General features: G+C 38.5%; 1 protein-coding gene across 2 annotated transcripts; it reads left to right on the top strand.

Annotated features, from left to right (window-relative positions):
* On the top strand, positions 1–21449 carry LOC127813320 (kinesin-like protein KIN-14J). Of its 2 annotated transcripts, none has more exons than XM_052354242.1 (18): positions 1–243; positions 10439–10678; positions 10824–10907; positions 11033–11110; positions 11190–11282; positions 11383–11412; positions 12654–12995; positions 13075–13156; positions 13259–13354; positions 13432–13611; positions 13716–13822; positions 13952–14131; positions 14408–14571; positions 14662–14915; positions 15047–15210; positions 17832–18406; positions 20455–20549; positions 20946–21449. In XM_052354242.1, exons 2-18 carry the CDS (start codon positions 10490–10492, stop codon positions 21005–21007), a joined length of 2775 nt encoding a protein of 924 aa, XP_052210202.1. In that variant the 5' UTR covers positions 1–243; positions 10439–10489; the 3' UTR covers positions 21008–21449. The 2 variants fall into 2 exon arrangements, with proteins under 2 accessions (XP_052210202.1, XP_052210201.1); XM_052354241.1 differs by having other exon boundaries at positions 20943–21449.
* Positions 21450–21977: the final 528 nt, after the last annotated feature.

Here is a 21977-nt window from a genome sequence, read left to right as displayed (position 1 = left end):
GTCCACGTTGTCTTCCATTTTCCACCCGCCCGAAAGTGGCCTCTCAACGCTCCCTCTCCAGCACAGAGCTCTCTCTCTCTCCTCTCTCTCTCTCTCTCTCTCTCTCTCTGTTTCTGTTTCCCGAAAACAGAAGCAGAGACAGAGAAGGAAAAACACTCTTCAACGGATCGTTTCGGCCGGGCAGTTCGATCTGGAGCTCGGAAGCTTCCCATTCCCACGATCTCGGATCTCTTCTCAACTCAAGTGCGTAATCTAAACTGCATTTCGTTCGAAATCTAGGGCTCGTGTCGGATCTGTTAGATTTCTGTTTATCTTGTCGCGCATTTGTGCTTGCTTGTTGGAACTATGAATTTCGGGGCTTCAGTTTGTTGAAACCCCAAATCTTCTGCCTTGGACTGATGGAATTACCTAAATTGTTGTTTTCACATCCTGTAAATTGCAATGCGCATGCCTTTTCTAGTGTAGTTGAACTTATTGTTTTGAGTTTAATGCATGGTAGTCCTTAGTTTAACTGAATTTCTTATACTGTATTGGGTGGCAAATTCCCGTCTTATGGCTTTAGGGTGTTTAGTATCCTATCACAGTGAAGTCATTGTATCTCTTACTTATTCCTTAGATTTCCAGACCCTATTAAATTGACTGCTTTCGTGATAGTTTAGTTATTAGGCTTGAAGTTTCTATTCAAGGCGAACTTCTTTATTTGTCATAAACGAGAGGTTTGTGGACTGGCTACTATTCATGAGACTGGGAACTTCAATTGCTCCTTGTTTTGTAAATGCTTCCAATATCCCTCTGAAATCATCAACGCACTGTTCATATTCAATAAATTTGCCTCAAAACACCCGTTCATTCTGAGTAAATTGTTTTGAATAATGTGCTTGGCCACAATGCTAAAATTAAGGAGCTGATAACTGAAGTGGATTATACCATTTGACAAAAAGTCTTTTGGTTTGTTATTTCTTTTTTGATAGGCAAAGAAATTGTGTGAAAGGAAAATGCCAAAAGGGAGCAAAAGGCAGTTTAAGAACCCTTGAAACCCTATTTATCTAAACAGTGGTCATCAACAAAGGAAATGAAAGAGAATGGACAAAAGGGGTATACTCTCTCATCAAATATGCAAAGAACTTTCAACATTTTCAAATGCTTTCCTATTTTTTGCATGCCAAATGCACCGCATCCATAAAAGAGGGGTTATATTCCACTTCATTCTGAAAGCTCTTTTATAAGCTACTAGTTGACCAAGAATGGAGAAAATTCAAGATGGAGGTGGGCATCAGTATCACACAAGAAACACCAAAAATTGAGAAAACCAAGTTCAATAAATGCCAAATCATCAGGCAGTCTAGAAGGATAAACTCCACAAATTCCCCATCTTCCTTACACATGAAGCACCTGTCAGCCACAGTGTGTCTTCTCTTCCTCAAGTTATCAATGGTGCAAATGGGTTTAAGTGTCCACATAGTGAAAGCTGCTTTGGGAGGTGATTTGGCCTTCCAAATTATCTTCCAAGGAAAGATAGACACCCCTTCTGCAATAGGCATATGATAGAAGGTGAACTATAAGAATCTCCAATTTCTTTGTAAAAGAATGCTCATGAAGTAACATTGTGCCTAAATTGAGGTTACCAAAAGATTACCTCATGGTTCAAAGAATAAGAATCTCTCACAGTAGCCTTCACATCCCTAACTATGGCAAAGAGACTTGGAAAAGCTTTGGACAAGAGCCTACTGTCACAGACTTGGCTCCTCTAATCATCCGTGCCTGCACTTATCCCTTGATCACTGTCACACACTTTGATCTTGGCGTGACATTGGCAATTTATTTACAAATTCGCACTGTCTTCTTAGTCATTTCCTTTATGTTATATTGTTATGTTTCATTTATTTTATGCATTTGTATTAGTTTGGATATTACAGTTGTAAGGGGAGGATATTTTAGGGGGGTAGGCCACGTGTAAAGGGGCCTGGGAAAAAGTCAAAAGAGTTGGTTATTAGGGGTGGGATCTGCTGTGGCAGCACCCATGCTAGAGGCTTAAATATCCTCTAGACTCGGCTTGTAAAGGCATGCAAAATCAGAAAGAATTATATCATTTCTCTCTGTTCTCATCTCTATGTTTTCTCTTCTCTTCTCTTCCTCCATTTCTAATCTCTCTTACCTACTTCGTCTTCTTCTAAATTCCCTACTGTCCTCTCTAATTCACACTGAATTAGAAAGCGGATTTCATTGTCACATTTGAGTTGTGACAAACTGGTATCAGAGCACTGGTTCTAGGCATAACAGTAGAAGTGAAGAATGGCAGACGGAACCCGCATCAGGAATTTTGAGACACAATTGCAGCAAGTGAGCTCTACGATGGCCGAGCTTCAGAATAGAATGGGTCAGATGGAGGCAGGAGAAGCCCAAAACTGAGAGGCGATCTGGGTTATGGATAGCAGGATGGAAGGTGCCCTGGAAGGAATGGGGCAGAGGTTGGAAGGTATGGAGCAGAGTCTAGATGGGTCAATGGCAAGCCTGCGAGATGACATGCAGCAATTTAAGGTAATGTTTACATGCCAAAACCAGGTAAGGATGGCTGAAAACTTTTCCCCTAGAGATAGACATGAGCCTATATTGAAATGGGGGAGACAGGGGTCCTGCCAATGCAGAAATAGAGACTGACCTAGAAGAGACGCTGGAAAGAGTGGTGGGAAACGATAGGAATGGTGCACCTAATGGGGCAACGCTTGGGGTTCACCATGCCTCGGACGGAAAGTCCTATATTCGAGGGGGTCAACCCCCGGTGGTGGATAAGGAAATGCGAGAGGGTCTTTGTGTGGAACAACATACCAATGAGGCAATGAGTAACACTCGTCACATCCTACTTTAATGAGGCTGTTGATGCTTGGTTTCAAGGGTGTGTAAGTGTGCAGAATAAGTTCACCTGGGATGAGTTTGCAGCCAAACTGTGTGAAAGATTTGGAGAAAGAAATAGGGTAGACACTATTGAGGAGTTCAACAAGCTAAAACAAACTGGAAGTGTAAAAATGTACTTAAAGAGATTTGAGGATTTGAGGTCCTGTATGACTCAACAAAACCCACATCTCACTGAAGCTTATTTCGTATCAAGCTTCTTGAGTGGGCTTAGTGAGGACATAAGGCCAATGGTAAAGATGATTAGGCCCTAAACAGTAGAACAAGCGGCTGAAAGTGCAAGGTTACAAGAAATGATTATAGAAGCACTTATGAGGAAGCAGAGGCAACAAAACAAGGGGTTAACAGTGGGATCAGCCAGTGGGGGAGTCAAGTATGTAACAAAGAAGTAGGCAAGAGTGGAGGAAGTACGAAAAAGGGGATAGGGTCCAACACCGTGCCTTATGGGGAGCAATTAAGAGAGCAAAGAAGGTTGGCTGGCCTTTGTTTTAGATGTGAGGATAAGTATCATCTCGGACATCAATGTAAGAGGCAAATTTTATTGTTGGAAGGAAAAGAGGAGGATGAAGCTGAGGGGTCTAAAGAGGAAGTAGAAGAGAGTGGTGAATCAGAAGAAGAAAACAACGGAGAAATTTCACTACATGTGTCGTTGTTGTTTTTGCACTCAAGGGAGTGACTAACAACAAGATAATTAAAGTAGTAGGGAGTATGAAGAATCATAACTTGCTAATCCTAATTGATAGTGGAAGCACACATAGCTTCCTTGATGAAAGGACAGCTAAGAGGCTAAAATGTCCGTTCCAGGGAACTCAACCCCCAAGTGTGACAGTATCAAATGGCAGTAGGGTACTTAGCAAATTAGCATGCCACGAGTTTACTTGGGAGATGCAAGGAGAGAAATTTGAGGCGGATTTGAGGTTACTACAATTAGGGGGATGTGATGTGGTGTTGGGGGTTGACTGGATGAAGGGGGTAAGCCCCATCAGTTTTGATTTCAACAGAATGGAGGTTTCCTTTGACAAGGGAGGAAAGAAAATGACACTAACTGGGGGAGGGGAAATCGGATTTTGCAAAATGATCTCGAGAAAGAAATTGCACAAAATGTTCAAGAACAAATGGTGTCAACTGTCCCAATTGTTCTCACTGGTGGCTGTGGGGGAAGGCTCACTTATGACAGTGGAGGAAGGGCTCGAGAAGGAGCTGCAAGGGAGGTACACTTGACGGTCACATCTTTGCCTTGGGAGCTTGACCAGGTACATTCTCAACACCTAATTGATGAACTGTTGGAAAACTACAAGGATTTATTTGTTGAATCTACAACCTTACCTCCAACCCGAACCTTGGATCACTCCATAAACTTGAAGCCTAATGCTGAACACATCAACATCAGGTCCTATAGGTACTCCCCAACCCAGAAAACCGAAATTGAAAAGATGGTGAAAGATATGTTAAACCAATCTTTCATAAGACATAGCCAAAGCCCTTTTGCCTTGCCAGTCCTCCTAGTTAAAAAGAAGGATGGGTCTTGGCGTTTTTGTGTTGACTACCGTAAGTTGAACACCTTAACCATTAAAGACAAATTCCCTATACCCTTTGTAGAGAACTTGATGGATGAACTACATGATGCCCATTTCTTTTCAAAACTTGACCTTAGATTCGGCTACCATCAGATTATGAAGTCAGAAGATGTCCATAAAACCGCTTTTAGGACACATCATGGCCATTTTGAATTTTTGGTGATGCCATTTGGGCTCACCAATGCCCCAGCCACATTTCAGTCCCTAATGAACCAAATTTTTGAGCTTTACCTAAGGAAATTTTTCCTAGTATTCTTTGACAACATCCTTGTATATAGCCCCACCTTGGATCAACATATATCTCACTTTAAAACCACCCTTGAGGTCCCAAGAACTAACCAACTTTTCATCAAAAGGCCAAAATATGCATTTGGACAGAATCAAGTAGAGTATTTGGGGCATTTAATTTCTGGGGTAGTGATTAGTACCAACCCTAAAAAAGTAGAAGCCATGTTGGCTTGGCCCAAACCCACTACAGTGAGGGCCTTGAGAGGACTCATTGGGCTAACGAGTTATTATTGTCTATTTGTCAAGAGATATGGGACCATAAGTAAACGTCTAACAAAACTCTTAAAGAAGGGAAGCTTTAGTTGGGGGTAGGAGGCCGAGACAACATTTTAAAAGTTAAAAATGGCAGTGGGTAAGGTTCCAGTTTTGGGGCTACCCAACTTTAGCCAACCGTTTGTGGTAGAAACAGATGCTTGTGGGAGTGGCATTGGGGCGGTATTGTCCCAGAAAGGAAGACCCTTAGCCTTCTTAAGCCAAGCTCTTAGTGGTAGACATATGGGCCTAAGTATATATGAGAAAGAATTCGTGGTAGTTTTGATGTTAGTGGATAAATGGCGTCATTACTTGGAGGGGGGGAAATTTATAATTAAGACGGATCATGAGAGTTTGAAATTCTTGTTGCAACAAAAATTGCAAACTCAACTACAAAGGAAAAGAAGGGGATGACTAAATTAATGGGATTGGATTATTTAATACAATATCAGAAGGGCAAGGAAAATGTGGTAGTAGATGTCCTCTTAAGATGCCATGAGGATGGGAATTTGGTAGCCATTACCATGATAGTACCGGAGTGGTGTAAGGAAGTGGTGGATAGTTATGAAGGGGATGAGCAGGTGTAAGAACTCATACAAGGAATGACTGTGAGATCACAAGAAACTGATGGTTATACCCTAAGAGAAGGGATGCTGCGGCTGTATGGCAGGGTGATCATTGGCATCAAGGGGGACCTTAGGAAAAAAATATTGCAGTCACTGCATGAGTCTCCCTTAGAGGGGCATTCAGGGGTTCAAAACACCTATTTAAGGGTGTAGCAACTATTCCATTAGCCAAATTGAAGACTGATGTGAGGGAATTTGTTTTATCTTGCGATACTTGCAAGAGGTGCAAGTATGAGAATGTTGCTTACCCCGGGTTGCTCCAGCCCTTACCAATACCTGACTAAGCTTGGACAAGTGTGTCCATGGATTTCATTGAGGAATTATCTAAGTCTGAAGGGAAGGATAGTGTGTTGGTTGTGGTGGATAGGTTCACTAAATTTGCACATTTTATAGGTTTGGCTCATCCCTATACGACCTGAGAGGTGGCCAGGACTTTCATGGATAGAATAGTGGCTTTGCATGGGGTGCCCAGGGTTATCATATCAGACAGGGATAAGATATTCGCCAGCACCTTTTGGAAAGAATTGATGAGGTCGATTGGGATAAACTCAACATGTCGACTACTTACCACCCTCAAATGGATGGGCAAACGGAAAAAGTGAATTAGAGTTTGGAAACCTATTTTAGGTGCATTTGTATCCTGCATCCTAACCAGTGGCACAAATGGCTTGCATTGGTCCAATGGTGGTACAATTCTACCCACCACATCACCCTAAAAATGTCTCCATTTGAAGACAACTACAGTTACATACCTCCTATATTACCAGTCATAGGAGGGCAGGCTATAGCTGCTTTAGTGGAAGAATATTTATAGCAAATGAGGGTTGTACTTAGACAGCTCAAACAGGAATTGACCTTGGCCCAAAATAAAATGAAGCAATATGCAGACCTGAGGAGAAGTGACAGAGAATTGGAGGTTGGGGAGAAGGTTTATTTGCGGCTAAGGCACCCCCATTTGAAGTCCATTACTCGAGGACCGGTTACTAAGCTAACTCCCTGGTATTTTGGTCCGTTCCCTATCATAGCTAAGGTTGGAAAGGTAGCTTACTGGTTGCAACTTCCAAAAGGATCCCGAATGCATCCCATCTTCCATGTGTCTCTCTTAAAAAGGTCATTAGGCAAGGAGCAGGTCAATCTCGAGCTACCATCATTGCCTAAGGAAAAGAAAAGGGCGGAAGAACCAAAAGCAATATTGGATCAGAGGGTGATCTATGACCATGGGGTCCCTCATCTATAACCATGGGGTCCCTCTCATTCAGGTGCTTGTCAAGTGGCAGCATGAGGACAAGGGAAGTAGCACCTGAGAATATTTGCCAAGCCTCCTTTAGCGGTTCCCAAGGGTTGCTAGCCTCCTTAGCATTTCTTGAGGACAAGAAATGTTTCAAGGGAGGGGCAATTGTCACACACTATGATCTTGGCGTGACATTGGCAGTTTATTTACAAATTCGCACTGTCTTCTTAGTCATTTGTTTTATGTTATATTGTTATGTTTCATTTACTTTATGCATTTGTATTAGTTTGGATATTACAGCTGTAAGGGGAGGATATTTTAGGGGGGTAGGCCATGTGTAAAGGGGCCTGGGAAAAAGACAAAAAAGTTGGTTATTAAGGGTGGGATCTGTTGTGGCAGCACCTATGCTAGATGCTTAAATATCCTCTAGACTCAGCTTGTAAAGGCATGCAAAATCAGAAAGAATTCTATCCTTTCTCTCTGTTCTCATCTCTCTGTTTTCTCTTCTCTTACTCTGTTGATGTTTTGCCTGAGTTAATGTGCTCGTTTAGAAGAAATCGGAAGAGGTTATGAGGATGATCGGATGGCAGTTGGAAGTGCAGGACTTATCTGTATTAACTGAAATTAGTAGGGGTATTTTAGACTTTGTAATAGTCGGTTATTTCCCCTAGGAAGGTCCGCCCTTTTAGTTTATAAACAGGAGGGCAAGGGGACCTGTTATGATCATCGATGATTTTGTCATTCCATTCTCTTGTTTTAGTGCAGTGAGAAAAGAGAGATAGCTGTGATATAGAATAGTTCTTGGAGTTTTTTTGTGAGTATTGTACTCGAGAGATAAGAGAAGGCGAGTGAGGGACTCTTGTATTGATTTCTGAAGTTCTTAGTGAATTGTTCTCTTTGTTGGAGTGCTGGGTGTAGTGCCATTTCTATGGTATGAACCAGGGTAAATTGGTGTGCATCATCGTATGGTTTGAATCTCAGTTCTCTTTTCAATACTATCAATTATTTACTTTCTGTTTTATACTTGGTTGTGATTGATTCTGTGAGGATTGAGTGAATATATTGGGCCATATCAGTGTTTGGTTTCAACATCCTCCATTTCTAATCTCTCTTACCTACTTCTTCTAAATTCCCTACTGTCCTCTCTAATTCACACCGAATTAGAAGGCAGATTTCATTGTCACATTTGAGTTGTGACAATCACCCTCCTGGTTACAGCTAAGTTGGCCTTCCAACCCACACCTAAACACATAAAGGTAAAGCTGATGGGAAGGAGGGAGGGAGGGAGGGAGGGAGAGGTTGTTAACTGTATTGAGACTGGAATGAGAAGACAATGAGAGGTCACCTCTCTCGGCCCTTTATATAGGCCTCTGGGAATTCCAGAACCTTCCTCCCAAAAGACTAAACTACCCCGAAAAACTTTACAAGATTATTCTAGAATGTCAATGGATATACATGACTAAAGAATATTCTAGGGTATATAGAATATATTTGATGCATGCTAGTACACAATACTATAGACCATCATATGATCATTCCACATACACTGAGCACTCTAGTCTAGAACCTTTTGGAATAACCTGGAAAGATTTTGCATGCAGCATTTCATGTAACTCATCTAGTTGCATCCCAGTCATCACTGCATGTCAAAGCCTTCAAAATTCTGGTGTGGGACACTATGACTGCCCAAATTAGCTATCAAGACAAAATCATCCTAGGAATGGAAGATGTTTCTCCAAAGTCAATGCTAGAGATTGACCAAGAGCCATTTGTTGACTACCCAATCCCCAAAACAACCATACTTGTGAACTGTGACTCTCCTCCAAAGACTTATTCATTTCAAAAGCAAATCTCCAAAACCAATTCCAATAAGAGATAAGTTAAAGATACAATCTTCCCAAAACCAGAACTTTGTTCCAATTAATGACCAGAACTGGAGTTTGGAACAGGGGCATGGTACAGGTGGGAATACTAGACTGGGTAGTATTGAGCCCTGCTAAGTGTTGATCTACCCCAGTTTGAAAAATACTCTTCCACAAAGCAAGCTGATCTTAACTCTCTGCCCCGCTATCCCAAACCACTGTGGACTTAAACTTGGAGCCTATTGGAGCTTGTTGGCCAATGCTCCCATAAGAATAAGCTCACTCTTAACTAAGTTGATGTGTTCTGCTAATATAGCTTCACATCAAAGGGAGGCACATCTCAAGAACTGTAACTCCCTAATTTCAGCTCTGCAGAAAAGAATGGTATTGTCCCTGAATAGGAGATGGGAAACAGAGACATCCACTTACCAGGCCCAACAGCAAAACCCTTGAACAAACCAATGATCTCTACTTTCTTAAGCATAGGACTGAGATCCTCCATGACCAAAATGGACTAGATGTAGGAAGAGGATCCAGTTGGCACAGACCTCTAGAAGACTTGATAAAACCTTTGAAGACCATTTTAGATTAGATTTGAGATTAGCTGTATAGATGCAAAAAAGGATCCCCTCTCTCCATACACCACCCTATATATATAACATAATTAACTGATGTAATATGCTTTTTTCGCATCAAGTTTGCAAATGATTCCAGGTAGGTTGCTTGCCATCCTCGAATTTACACTGTCATTAGCAATAAGGACAATCACAATTTTAATGATGCCGGTGAATGCATTTTTGATTGGAAATGCTACTTGTACACTCAACTTTGACACTTGGAGTGACACTCATGCATTGATGCATTGTACTATGTGTCATATCAATGCAAATCTACAATACATTATGCAAAGTGTCACCCCAAGTGTCAAAGTTGAGTGTCCAAGTAGCATTTCCTTTTTTAGATATAGAAATCATATTAATTTGGCTAGTCTTATAAACAATGCCAACAAGGCTAATGTGTCTAAAAATTTTCAAGTAAGATGCCTGCACTTTTAAGGGTTGATTGCAATAAAAGAAGCATTCAGGCTTTTCTAAAATCTCAATTTGCTTTGTGGTCCGTAAATCTTAGCAATTAGATAAGCATGAATTAAGTTAACTGAACCATGGTAAATGCAAACTACTTTTAGTTAGCTCCAATGAATTTTTTTAACCCATTCTGCAACTAGGCCATACTTCACTTGTTTCCTTTTCCTCGATGCACATGTCATCTTCAGAACATTGCTATAACACTATAATTTCTATTCAGATACACTTCTTTATTAACGCACCTGAAGTGCATGGGATTTAGCTTTCTTGAAGTCTGGTTCTTTGTGTTGCTTCTTTATGCCATAAATTGCATTGCACAGGAGGATTTTGCTGTCTCATGCAATTGGCATTGCCTTTTGTGTTACCCCTAGGAGCACATGCTCAAAACCATAGGTTCTGAACTTCTGTTGTAACAGAAAACATAGTCAAATCAATTTGATAATTAGGACTTGCAATTGAAATGCTTATCATTGGAGTTCAATACTTTATTGGTGAAACATGTGTTCTTCTCAACATGTCATAAAAATGCCACCTTTAACTGCAATTTTGTTCACCTTCATTTGAGTACCTCATTTTTTTGACTGGTTTTGGAATTATTTCTTTGTAGCACCATTTCCTGTAATTGATCGTGAAACCAAGTATCTATCAAGCTCTTGTCATGAATCTGTATCAAGAAGTGTATGCAAGTGAAAATGGGCAATCTAACAGTACAAGGGAAGTTAGTAATGGTGATATGGCTGAAGATGCTGAAAATAAGTTCCATGAAATGTCCCAAATGAAGCAAGGATATCATGCTGTTCTTCCTGCTGCTAAGATTTCAGAACTAATGAAGCTGAAGAGTTTGCAGGTAATTTACAGTTTTCTTATCAAGTGGCCTTCATCTGATAGGTTGTACAACTTATGTTACCATAATTTGAAGCCACTCTAAAAACATTTCCTTTTTCTCCAGAGGTGCTATTCCAGTATAATTTTTTGTTTTTTGTTATGTGCAGAACTGCTCAACTCAGTCACTTTTCAGTGTTGTCAATAAGGCTCTCGATGAAAGCATTGAAAGAAATAATGGTGATATTTCTCATGTATGGAGATTGGAGGGTGCACACTACTATATCATTGGACCACTCATATGTTCAGCTGTCATCTTTTTTCTTTGTAGGATCAAATGTGCATATTTAGTATTTTTACTAGTGATTTTATTTCTCAGCGCATGGGGTTTCTGTTGAAGAAAGTTGTGCATGAGATTGAGCAGCAGTTTTCAACCCAGGCTGAAAGTTTCAAAAAGGTAAAAGGAGTATAATAATTTTCTTCTTTGAGTATGACTTTGTTTTATACTTGTGGGTGTTTATCTGAGCTTCCTACAGCAAAATAATCTGTACAAGACTCTTGAAGAGAAGTACCAATCAAGAATGAGAGTACTTGAAACTCTAGCAAATGGAATGTCAGTGGAAAATGAGGTGATCTGACGAATCTCGGTGGATATTCAATAGACTTTTCCTGATGCTTTTTATGTTTATTGACTTATTTTATTTTGAATCTTTGGCATTATCTTTACAGGTTGCTATGAATCTGCTTCAGCAGATAAAGGTGCCATTCTTATCTTTGAGCCGAATACTTTGCCAGTGAATAAAGAAGCTTATTTGATCTGGTTGATCTTTAATTTTGGATTTTTATTGTCTGTCTGTGTATAGTAATGCAAACTGCGTTGCTCATTTATTTGCATGGACCTTATCTTTCATTCTACTTCAAAGGTAGACATTTAGTAAAATGTTTTGGTCTATAGAATGAAACACTTTTTTTTTTTTGAATGATTCTTTTGCCAATTTAAATGGGCCTAGAGATGGGTGGAACTGTAGCTACCCATAGTTTGGCATATCAAAAGATTTGGATGATCTCCAGAATTAGGGCTCTTCACATGCACAATCTAGTGACGTAATTGCATTCTGTTGCAGTATTTCTTGTGATTGGTATTATGTTATGAAGTTTTATCATATTTTATTTCTAAGAGAAGAGTGAACGCTGGTTCCTTATTTTTTGGGTTTGGAATGAATGATTGAAGGTCTCGTAAATTCCTGGAGTGCATGAACGCCTAAGAGTTCAATGTTGAAATTTGACCTTTTTCTTTATCTATTTGGTGGTTTATGTTGAGTATAAAAATAATAATGTATGATTTGTAATTGCCCCTCTACACACTTAAGCTTTTAGATGAGATGATGATCAACAACTTAACATGGTGGTAGAGCTAGCAATGAATGGTCTTGAGTTCAAACCTCACTGTCAATCCTGATATTTAAATATTTGTATGTGTTAGCCTGGTTATACAATAAAATCTGGTCACATGTGAAGGGCATGCTGAGTGTAAAAATAATAATATAAAATCTATTATTAGTCTTCTCTTTACAAGCTTAAGCTTTTAAATGAGATGGTAGTCAACAACTTAACAGTTTAGGTGTACCCTACCGGTTGTCTTATGTTGGAATCTAATCATATCTGTGCATAAAATCATGAAAGTACCATGTGGCTGGCCCCTGTGAACTTTGAAGGTCCTCAAACAGTGAGATTCCTTGCTGGTTTATATTATGCACACACAATCAACTTCATAAGAATTAACTTTTTTCATGTGTTCAGGAGGGATATGATAAATTAACTAGCTATCCCTATTGGTTCAGAACTGTGCTGGGCCTCATGCTTGTGCTGAATTTATGAATTCTTTTGGCCTCTTATAACTATGCAGCCTTAGATTTTATTTCTTTTGAAAGATGTTACCATATGTTGCTTTTGAGATATTCCTGCATTATGACTAATAGTTGTTTACTTGCTTATTGCAGATGGAGAAGGCTGAAATTGAGGAGAAGAAAAAAGTTGAAGAGCAAGATATTATAAGGCTGATGCAAGAGAAGGACCATAGTGATGTACAGATTTCAGTGCTCAAGAAAGAACTAGCATTGGCCAAAAAGGAATATGACCACCATTCCTTGCAACTTGAAACACAGGCTAAAGAAATTAAAGCGAGGTTGGAGAAGAAGTTGGTGGAACTTGAAGACCTTTTGATGGATTCAAGGAACAAGGTCAAAGAACTTGAGAAATTTTCAGAATCAAAATCACTAAGATGGAAAAAGAAAGAGCTGGGCTACAAGAGCTTTCTCAATTCTCAGTTTGGATCTATTCAGGTTGGCAGCAGCTATCACTTTTATAAAATTCATTCTTCCTTTTCGTGTATTCTGTGACATGAGTTTTTGAACTGCTTAGGAGCTAAAAGTGTCTTCCAAATCCATAAAGCGAGAAGTTTTGAAGATGCAAAAGGTCTACAAAGATGAATTTAATCACTTAGGTAGGGGTGATGGTGAAAGTTTGTTTGGCCTATTGCCATAGATTGCGCATTTATGATACATGTGGCATTTCTATGACAATGCAAACCTTTCACCATTGTTAGGGATGAAGCTTAAAGGACTTGTAGATGCTGCTGAGAATTATCATGCAGTCCTTGCAGAAAACCGGAAGCTGTACAATGAGGTTCAGGATTTGAAAGGTACAATTCATAGCATATCCTTGCAGCATTCAGTCTGAAATCTCCTTTAACTCATTTATTTTTCTCTTATTTTTTAGGAAACATTAGAGTTTATTGCCGAATAAGGCCATTCCTTCCTGGACAGAGTCCAAAACAGACAACCATAGAATATATTGGTGACAATGGGGAACTGATTGTTGCAAATCCCTTGAAACAAGGGAAAGACAGTCATCGGCTCTTCAAATTTAACAAGGTGTTTGCTCCAACAGCTACTCAAGGTAAATTTTTTGTCTTCCATATGTGTAGCTGGGTGTTATTTCTTTATCTACCTTCTGCTATAGAATACAATTTTAGCTCACTCACACTATATATATGTTTGTAGAGGAGGTATTTTTAGACACTCGACCATTAATTCGATCTGTGCTTGATGGATATAATGTTTGCATCTTTGCCTATGGTCAAACCGGCTCTGGAAAAACTTATACAATGGTATGAAAACTTCTTTATGGTTTAAGGTGACATGTATTTTTGATTCACTTTCCCCTTTCTTTTTTAATAAATAACAAAATGTTGTTGATTCATGGTTACATATTATGCTCGTAATTGTGTTTCTTCCAGACTGGCCCTAACATAGCATCTAGAGAGGATTGGGGAGTCAACTATCGAGCTTTGAATGATCTTTTCAACATCTCCCAGAGCAGGAAAAACTCCATTGCATATGAAGTTTGTGTCCAAATGGTGGAGATATATAATGAACAAGTTCGGGATTTACTATCCAGTGGCACTTCTCAGAAAAGATATCCTTCCTCTAATATTTAGGAGCTTTAGCTATACGAGTTTAAAAATTCCACATTAGTTGACTGTCCTGTTCCTGTATTTGGGAGCTTTCCTTTGTTTTTAGCTTCTTTCTTTTCTTCTTTTGACTGTTTCTAAGTACTGGCACTTGTGATAACTTTTGCATTATGTTCTTTTCGTTCTCTGGATTTGGTTGGAGGCATCATTTCATTTTTGTTTTATGTTAAATGATTCCTGTTCTCCTTTTTTTAATCTTCCGTTTTCTTTGACTTGCACACACTTGGGATTTGGAATACTACCCAACCAAATGGGTTAGCAGTCCCTGATGCTAGCATTCATCCTGTTAGATCAACTGCAGATGTCCTGGAGTTGATGAATATTGGGTTAATGAATAGGGCTGTAGGTGCTACGGCACTAAATGAAAGAAGCAGTCGATCTCACAGGTTTCTTGCTGATAGTTTTTTCATTTGTTTTGCTACTTTCTAAACTGATTTCTGGCTGCACATAATTTTCACTGAAATTGTGTGTTTCAGTGTCCTCACTGTTCATGTTCGTGGCACGGATTTGAAAAGCGATGGTATTTTGCGTGGTAGTTTACATTTGGTAGATCTTGCCGGCAGTGAAAGAGTAGATCGTTCTGAAGCAACAGGGGACCGTCTACGGGAAGCTCAACATATAAACAAATCACTATCAGCCCTAGGGGATGTGATCTTTGCTCTAGCACAAAAGAACCTTCATGTTCCATACAGAAATAGCAAACTAACTCAAGTTCTTCAAAGCTCTCTGGGTATGTGAAATTTTCCGTGTTATTACTGTCCCCTTCTTGTGATGCTTTTGGTATTTGATCTTAGCATCTTGTTCCGTGCATTTGCTTAATCCTTTTTCAACTTCTTTGCCAATGTTTCATGGATATTATAGGTGGTCAAGCGAAGACCCTCATGTTTGTGCAGTTAAATCCTGATGTTGAGTCCTACTCTGAAAGTATAAGTACTCTAAAATTTGCTGAGAGGGTATCTGGTGTTGAATTAGGTGCTGCAAAGAGCAACAAAGAGGGAAGAGGTATCAGAGAACTTATGGAACAGGTTGACTATTTATTTTTCATCAGTTGTAATGTTCATATTGGGGTAGCAAATCTGCTTTGAGGTTTTCTGAAGTGCTAGACCATCTTATTTTTCCTTCACTATATCAGTCATGTTGCAAATTTACTTGTGTTATTAATATTATAAATTTGTACAAAGGAAAAATAATTTATGGTCATTGTTCAATCAAGTAAAGAACTCTTTCAAAAATAATGTTTATTGCATTCCTGAAATTTACTTGATGGTCTGTGATGGTGTTCTTACTGAATTTGTTGTGTGGAGTAAAACCGAACTCTATAACTGTTTATAGTCAGTTGAAGATGAGGCTGATTAGCACTTGGTTGTAACAAGCCAAGGCAAGCTAACTAGTATGCTGCTCAAACTTGGCTTAATAACTAATTGTGAGCTTGAAAAGATGCCCCATCTTGGTTGTTCTTCATTTGATCCAATCCCTTATGACCTTTGTTGAGGTAACATAAGCTGCGCTTCAGTAGCTCATTTATTTTGTGAATTTTAAGTTTATTAACCCTATGTCAAGTCTAGTTCAGGAAATTAATGACTTCAAGCTTGGCTTGTTTACAAAATGAGCCAAAGGAGTCGCTTGGTTCTTTTTAAGGTGCTAATTAGCATATTCTCTTTCATGAATGGTGCCTTAAATGCTGTAGGAGTAGTGAGACCACCTTTCATGCAGAAAGGTAACTCACTACATAACTTTTTGTCTTCCTGCAGCTTGACCATCTTCATGAGGATCAGTGGAAGATCTTCAGGTTCCAAAGCTTAGGATCACACCATTTATGGTTAGAAATAGAAATTTCTGAATGATATTTCTAGAAAAACTAGTTGAAAAAATATATGAAAATGCCTTTGCTGTGAAGGTGGTGGAAGTCCATTCATTTGAATCATTACTTCTTTTTTAGAGTTGTTTATTCTTAGCTTTATTACATGGAATGACCAAGGCCATTAAATAAGCCCTATTTTTGAGCTACACAGATATTGGACCAGATTTAAAATCTAAATTATTTGGCTTCACCGTGTAACCAGACTCCCTCCACCCCCTCCTATCTAGATTTCAGGAATCATGTTCACCAGAGACTTACCACCTCCACAGTAGGTTGCGCTACTGATTTTCCCCATGAAGTTTGGTCAGTGTGGTCGAGTTTGACATTTAGCTGCCTGGCATCCTTGTGTATTCAATAATATCAGTCTTGTGTTTTCTTCTTATTTCAAATTACTAATCCTTCTATGATATGCATAACATTAATAATGTCGTGTAGTTACTTTGAGAGAGAGTGCAAATGAAATGTGATCATGATAAAGCCCGAAATATTACTTGCTGATACAATGCATCTAGGAAATTGTCAATGACAACTTAGATGCATCAGTGTTTGCACACTCTGTAATATTTCCAAAGAGTCCAAAGAGAAACTCATACAAATTGTTTCCATGCTTTATTTTTTATGGATTGTTGTTTATCTACTTTTGCATTTTATGGATAAACCAGAACATTTTTCTCTAATTTTTTCACATCAATTGATAAGTTATTATGATAACTTCTCTCCCTTCTAGATTGGCCATGAATGGCGTGGATCTGATAATTATGAGTTTGATGTACATGGGTTGCAATTGAATTTGAATTTAGTCACCAAGTAACTGATTAAATGCATAGCATGTATCTTGCTTGCTTGTAATATTGTATAAATGGAGAACACCAATTTAGTTTTTTCCTCTTTGAACTTCTATTTATCTTTTTGTTTTTCCTGGAAAAAGAATTTTGAATTTAGTTGTTTTAAGATTGTAGCTCTTATAAGAATTTTGATAGGAATTTCTAATTGTCAACCAGATTTGAATTGACAACTATGATGTTGCAGATAGAGATAATTGGGAACTTGGTTGACTAATTGAAATATGTAGTGTGTGTATTCCACTTGTTCAGTTTTATGTAATCACCACACATCATAGGAGTTGTGATAGAAGAAAGTAACAAATTGTAAAGAACACACCAGTTCTAGAATTTCAAGCTCATAAAAAGAATTCATGGAAGCCCCACATGTTGATTGAACTATTGCTGTTTAGGAGGACAATGTCTGTGGAAAGAGCACGATGAAGAATATAGTGATGTTCTGATAAGTGGTTATAACCAATGACAACAATGTTTAGAACATTAAATTGGTGTGAATGTGGGATTCTGAAACCTCAATAGAACCTATGCCATGCAATTTGATATTATCCTTGACTATCCTCCTCAACCTGCTTTAACTTTTAGAGATTCTATCCACTCTTCTTTATTCATGTGAGATAAGTGTTGTCATTTTTACTAACAATGAGATGACACATAAAACAACAATCTGGGCACACTTGGTTTGTGTAAATTGGCATTATCCTTGTGCAATGTGGACTAGCAGAGATTTATTATATTCTCTTAAAACTGTAAATACAGTGTCTATCAGGACAAACTACTGGGCCTTGTTACATCAGCTGGAGTGAAGCCTCATCTCCTATTAATTAAGGATAACATTATTTCCCTTGGTTGTATATCCAATGTTTTAGATATATCTTATTACTAACTCTAGAATACATGCTAAAATATCTGAAAGCCTATTTTCCAATTTTCTTTGAGCTTGCAGGTGGCTACCCTAAAGGATGTAGTTGCAAAGAAAGATGATGAGATTGTAAGATTGCAGCTGCTTAAATCTAGTGCAAGTAGTGAAAGGCGTGGTATGAGCTCACCACCTTTTGGGTCTTTGTCTCCAAGGAAACATTCTACAGGGTCTCCACGACAAAGGCAAACATTGTCAGAAGGAAAAAGCTCTAGGATTGCTGACAAAGCAGTTTCTGATCTGGAAAATAGTCCAGAGAACAGCGATAAACGTTCTGAAGCTGGTTCTCTGCAGTCAATGGATGACTTTAGACATCACAAGGAATTTTTCCAACAAGCAATGGTTTCTGTAGCAGGTGGACATCTTAATCTCACTGGAAACGTTGAACCAAAGCTTGCTTCAGTAGATGGAAGTCAAAATATTAGCGATGATACTGGGCTTTTGGAATTTGGGGATGCAGATCCTGGGGAGAGACTGAGTGATATATCTGATGGTGGACTTTCAATGGGGACAGAAACCGATGGTTCCATGAATAGTATAGTGGAGTTCACTCTTTTCCCTGAAAATGTAAAACCACCAGCAGATAGTGCTGAAAGAGAAAAGTAAGGATTCTTCATTTCTTAATTTTCTTAATCCTGCTGAAATTCTTTATGTGGTAGAAATAGAACAAAGAGAATCACTTTCATATTCTGGATTCATCACAAGCTTTTCTCTACCTTTTTGATTTTTAATTCTATTGCTAAACTCCAAATTGAAGTTCTTTGATGATTTTATATTCGCTTTCTCTGGACCATGATACTTGAGCTGTATGGGACACCTTTAGGTGCTTTATTGAGGGCAACTCTCACTCTTCTGCTCTACCACACTGTATCTTGTTGCAGCAACTTCGAATTTACTTTTATTATTATATTTATATATCTTCATCTTCTCCTTCTTCAGTCTCTCGGTCTACATGGAGTGGGGGGTGGATGCATTGGTTCTCTTTTTTTTATTTTGGCCAAAGATTGGGAATCTTATCACCATGTTTCATCGAATTTAAGAACTCATAATCGAAAGCAACGTGCACATCTCAGTATTCCCCTGTTTCAGTAATTATTAGGTAGCTTCTTGGGAATATGGATTCATTAACTTTTCTAAAATCTTTTAGTTTTTAGTTTCATGGCATGATCCAAAAACCATTTTGGTTTGAGAAAATCAAAATGAAAGCTATTTACTTGTAGAGGTTTTGGATGGAAAGCCTAGAGATGAATAAAAGGATTTACTATAATGCTTATATATTTCACAAAAACCTCTAATAGAATTCTCAAAGAAGTCTTGTTGAGGGTTTTAGAGATGAAGGGAGTTTGGTTTGCTTATATACAAGTTATCAAAGGCATGAATCATATAGAAGAAGTGTCTCCTAAGATTTGTGGAGCATATACTGAGACTTTTTCAATTACAATTAGATTACAGTCAAGAATCTAAATCCTCACCTCTTTACTCTAGTGATGGATAAATTTACAGGAAGTACATTCAAGAAGAAGTGTCTTGATTAATATTCCTGTAGATGATATTGTCTTAGTGGATGAGATAGATGATGTGTGAATGGTAAGCTCTAGTTATGAAATGACACCTCAGGAGCCAAATTTAGGTTGAGCAGGTCGAAAATAGAATATATGAAATGCAAGTTAAGTGAAAATGGAAGTGCGGATGATGTTCTGAAGAGACTTGTAAGATTGAGTTATTGTAAGAAAAGGTCAGTTTAAATACCTTTGACCAAGTGTCCAAGAGATGAGGATATCGTCAATGATGTTATGTTTAGAATCAAGGCAATATGGTTGAAGTGGAGAAGTGCTTCCAACAATTTTTATGGGATTGTAAGATTTTTGTAAAAGGAAAAATTTTATTGGACCACTATAAGACCAATTTTGTTGTATGGCATGAAATCTTACAGAATTAGTTGCCAGTATGTGTTCAATATGAGTGTAACTAAGTTTAAGATGAGAACTCACGTATTTCCAAAAAATCAGTAAAAATTGTTTTAAGAGAAATCCATACTAAATAATGAAAAATTGGAAAATCTTTTCCAAGATGAAATAATTTTCTTGCACCTCTCGTTATATGGGCCAGTACCTCACATTCAGAAAAGTTTTTAGGACCTTACTGTCATACACCAACTTCCCAAATACCTTCCAGTTTCATTGTTTCATTTATATTCATTTATTCAGAATGTGTTTTGGAGAATGATAATCTAACTAGTGCCAAAATATGACCTTGCTTTAAATTTTGGCAGCCAAAATCCTTGCTTTATTTGCAGCTTGGCATATCTGGAGGTCCGCCAGAACTCTGTACCTTAGTCACATTGCGAAATGTCTAACATGGGCTCTTAAATATGGTTCTCATTTTCCATTTAATGGAAGTTTTTAGATGCATACGGTATCTTTTGTTGGCCACAATGAAAAGCTACACTGTCTCCTTCCTGTTTCTCAATATTCTTGATACAGCGTGCCTTATTACTTGGTATCTAGCAAAAGCCTGTAGGCTAGCAATTTATGTTTCTTCTCATTGATGAATATGTTTCCTGCAGGATCATCATCGCTTGTCTTCACAACTTAGTAACCCAACACAAGAAAGCGAATCTAATTCTGCTATTATCATTGATTGATTGCAGGTCCACTGTGCCAATTAAACTGCCTAGACCTCCACAAAAGCAGAAAGGCTCTTCTCGGCTATCATTGACCAGGTTCCCCACAAAAGTTCCATCAAGTATGTTAATCCATCTTCTTTCTAATGGAATTCACTGCTAACCTCGTGAAATATTTATTTGTTTTCTACGCTTTGCTTCTTTCACCTTGAAAGGTCTCTCTAGTTTTTTTTTTTTCTTTTTCAATTACTTGTTTCAGCGCTTTCCTTTTTCGCCATGCAAAGGTGTTGGCATACCTCGACCTCAAATTAAGCCCTTTATTTACCTTTTTCCTAGAAATTATTTTTAGAGAACCCATTAATTATTTTATCAATTTTCTGCAAAATGCAAGGACTCTAGTGCTGGAAAAATGACAAATAAGTGAATTTCCCCTGTTTATGGGAGACTCTTTACCACAAGATAATTTAGTTATCAGTATTTTCAGCCACGCAAATAGATTTTGTTTCTCCCTTCAGCAGGTGCCAGGAAGACAATTGCTGGCAGCTCCTCTTCAACCAACCCGACGAGACGACGGCATTGACATTGAAGACAACTAGGTGTGGCAGAAAAACTACTGCAAACCTTCTTGTTTGTGAAATATCCTGGCATTCCTCATCTTCAGCATTGTTATGCACAGGCTTCAATTAGTAGAAATTCTTGTAACTTTAGATAATATTATACCACTCAGCCAGTGATGATAATGTAATTTGTGGGATAAGATTTGCTATTTTGTCGAATGTTGAAGGCTTGTTTGGAGAGAAGTGAAAGAGATGGCCATTCTTGATGCCACATAGATAGCTTGGCATCCTTAAAATTGTGCTTTTCAAATGAAATGGGAGTGAAGACATATCAACCATTTTATCAGTCACATGGTGTGAACTGTGAAATGTGATATCTCCTGTTTGGCTACAGGTGACCTATGATAAGTACATTTACATCTATTTTTTAGGCCAAATATATATTTCTACTCCTGTACTTTCACATTTCTTTCGTGTGACCATCTAAATTTTTTATTGTTTTAATTATATTCTTGGACTATAGATTTTTGAGTCAATTGCACACTTTAATTAGAGTTTTCCGTGTTAAAATGACCAAATTACCTCTTATATAATTACCATTTTTGTCACAATTTCTTCCTTTAATGGCTGGTGATGTGGTAGGTGTAGGTTGACAGTCATGATAGAAGATGTAGAGGCTGTAGGAGGTCAAGAATGGTGGAAGTCAAAGTGGCGAAGGCATCGACGGTGACAAAAGGTGAAGAGGAGAAGGTGTCAATAGAGGTAGAAGGTGCAGAGACCGTTGTTAGCCTTTTGCCACCATCGACAGCTTCACCTTCCTAGACGCACGACGACCTCTGTACCTTCCTCTATAGCTGTCGGCCTCCACTTGCCTTGTTGTCGGCCACTGAAGGAAGAAGTTGTGGTGGAGAGAGGGGTCATGTGAGGGGTAATTTGGTCATTTTAGTGTTCACATGTTACATACTCTAACTGATGTGTGCAATTGACTTAAAA

This window comes from Diospyros lotus, chromosome 11, assembly GCF_014633365.1.
Source record: "Diospyros lotus cultivar Yz01 chromosome 11, ASM1463336v1, whole genome shotgun sequence".
Classification (NCBI taxonomy): domain Eukaryota; kingdom Viridiplantae; phylum Streptophyta; class Magnoliopsida; order Ericales; family Ebenaceae; genus Diospyros; species Diospyros lotus.
This window is presented reverse-complemented; position numbering and strand designations above follow the sequence as displayed.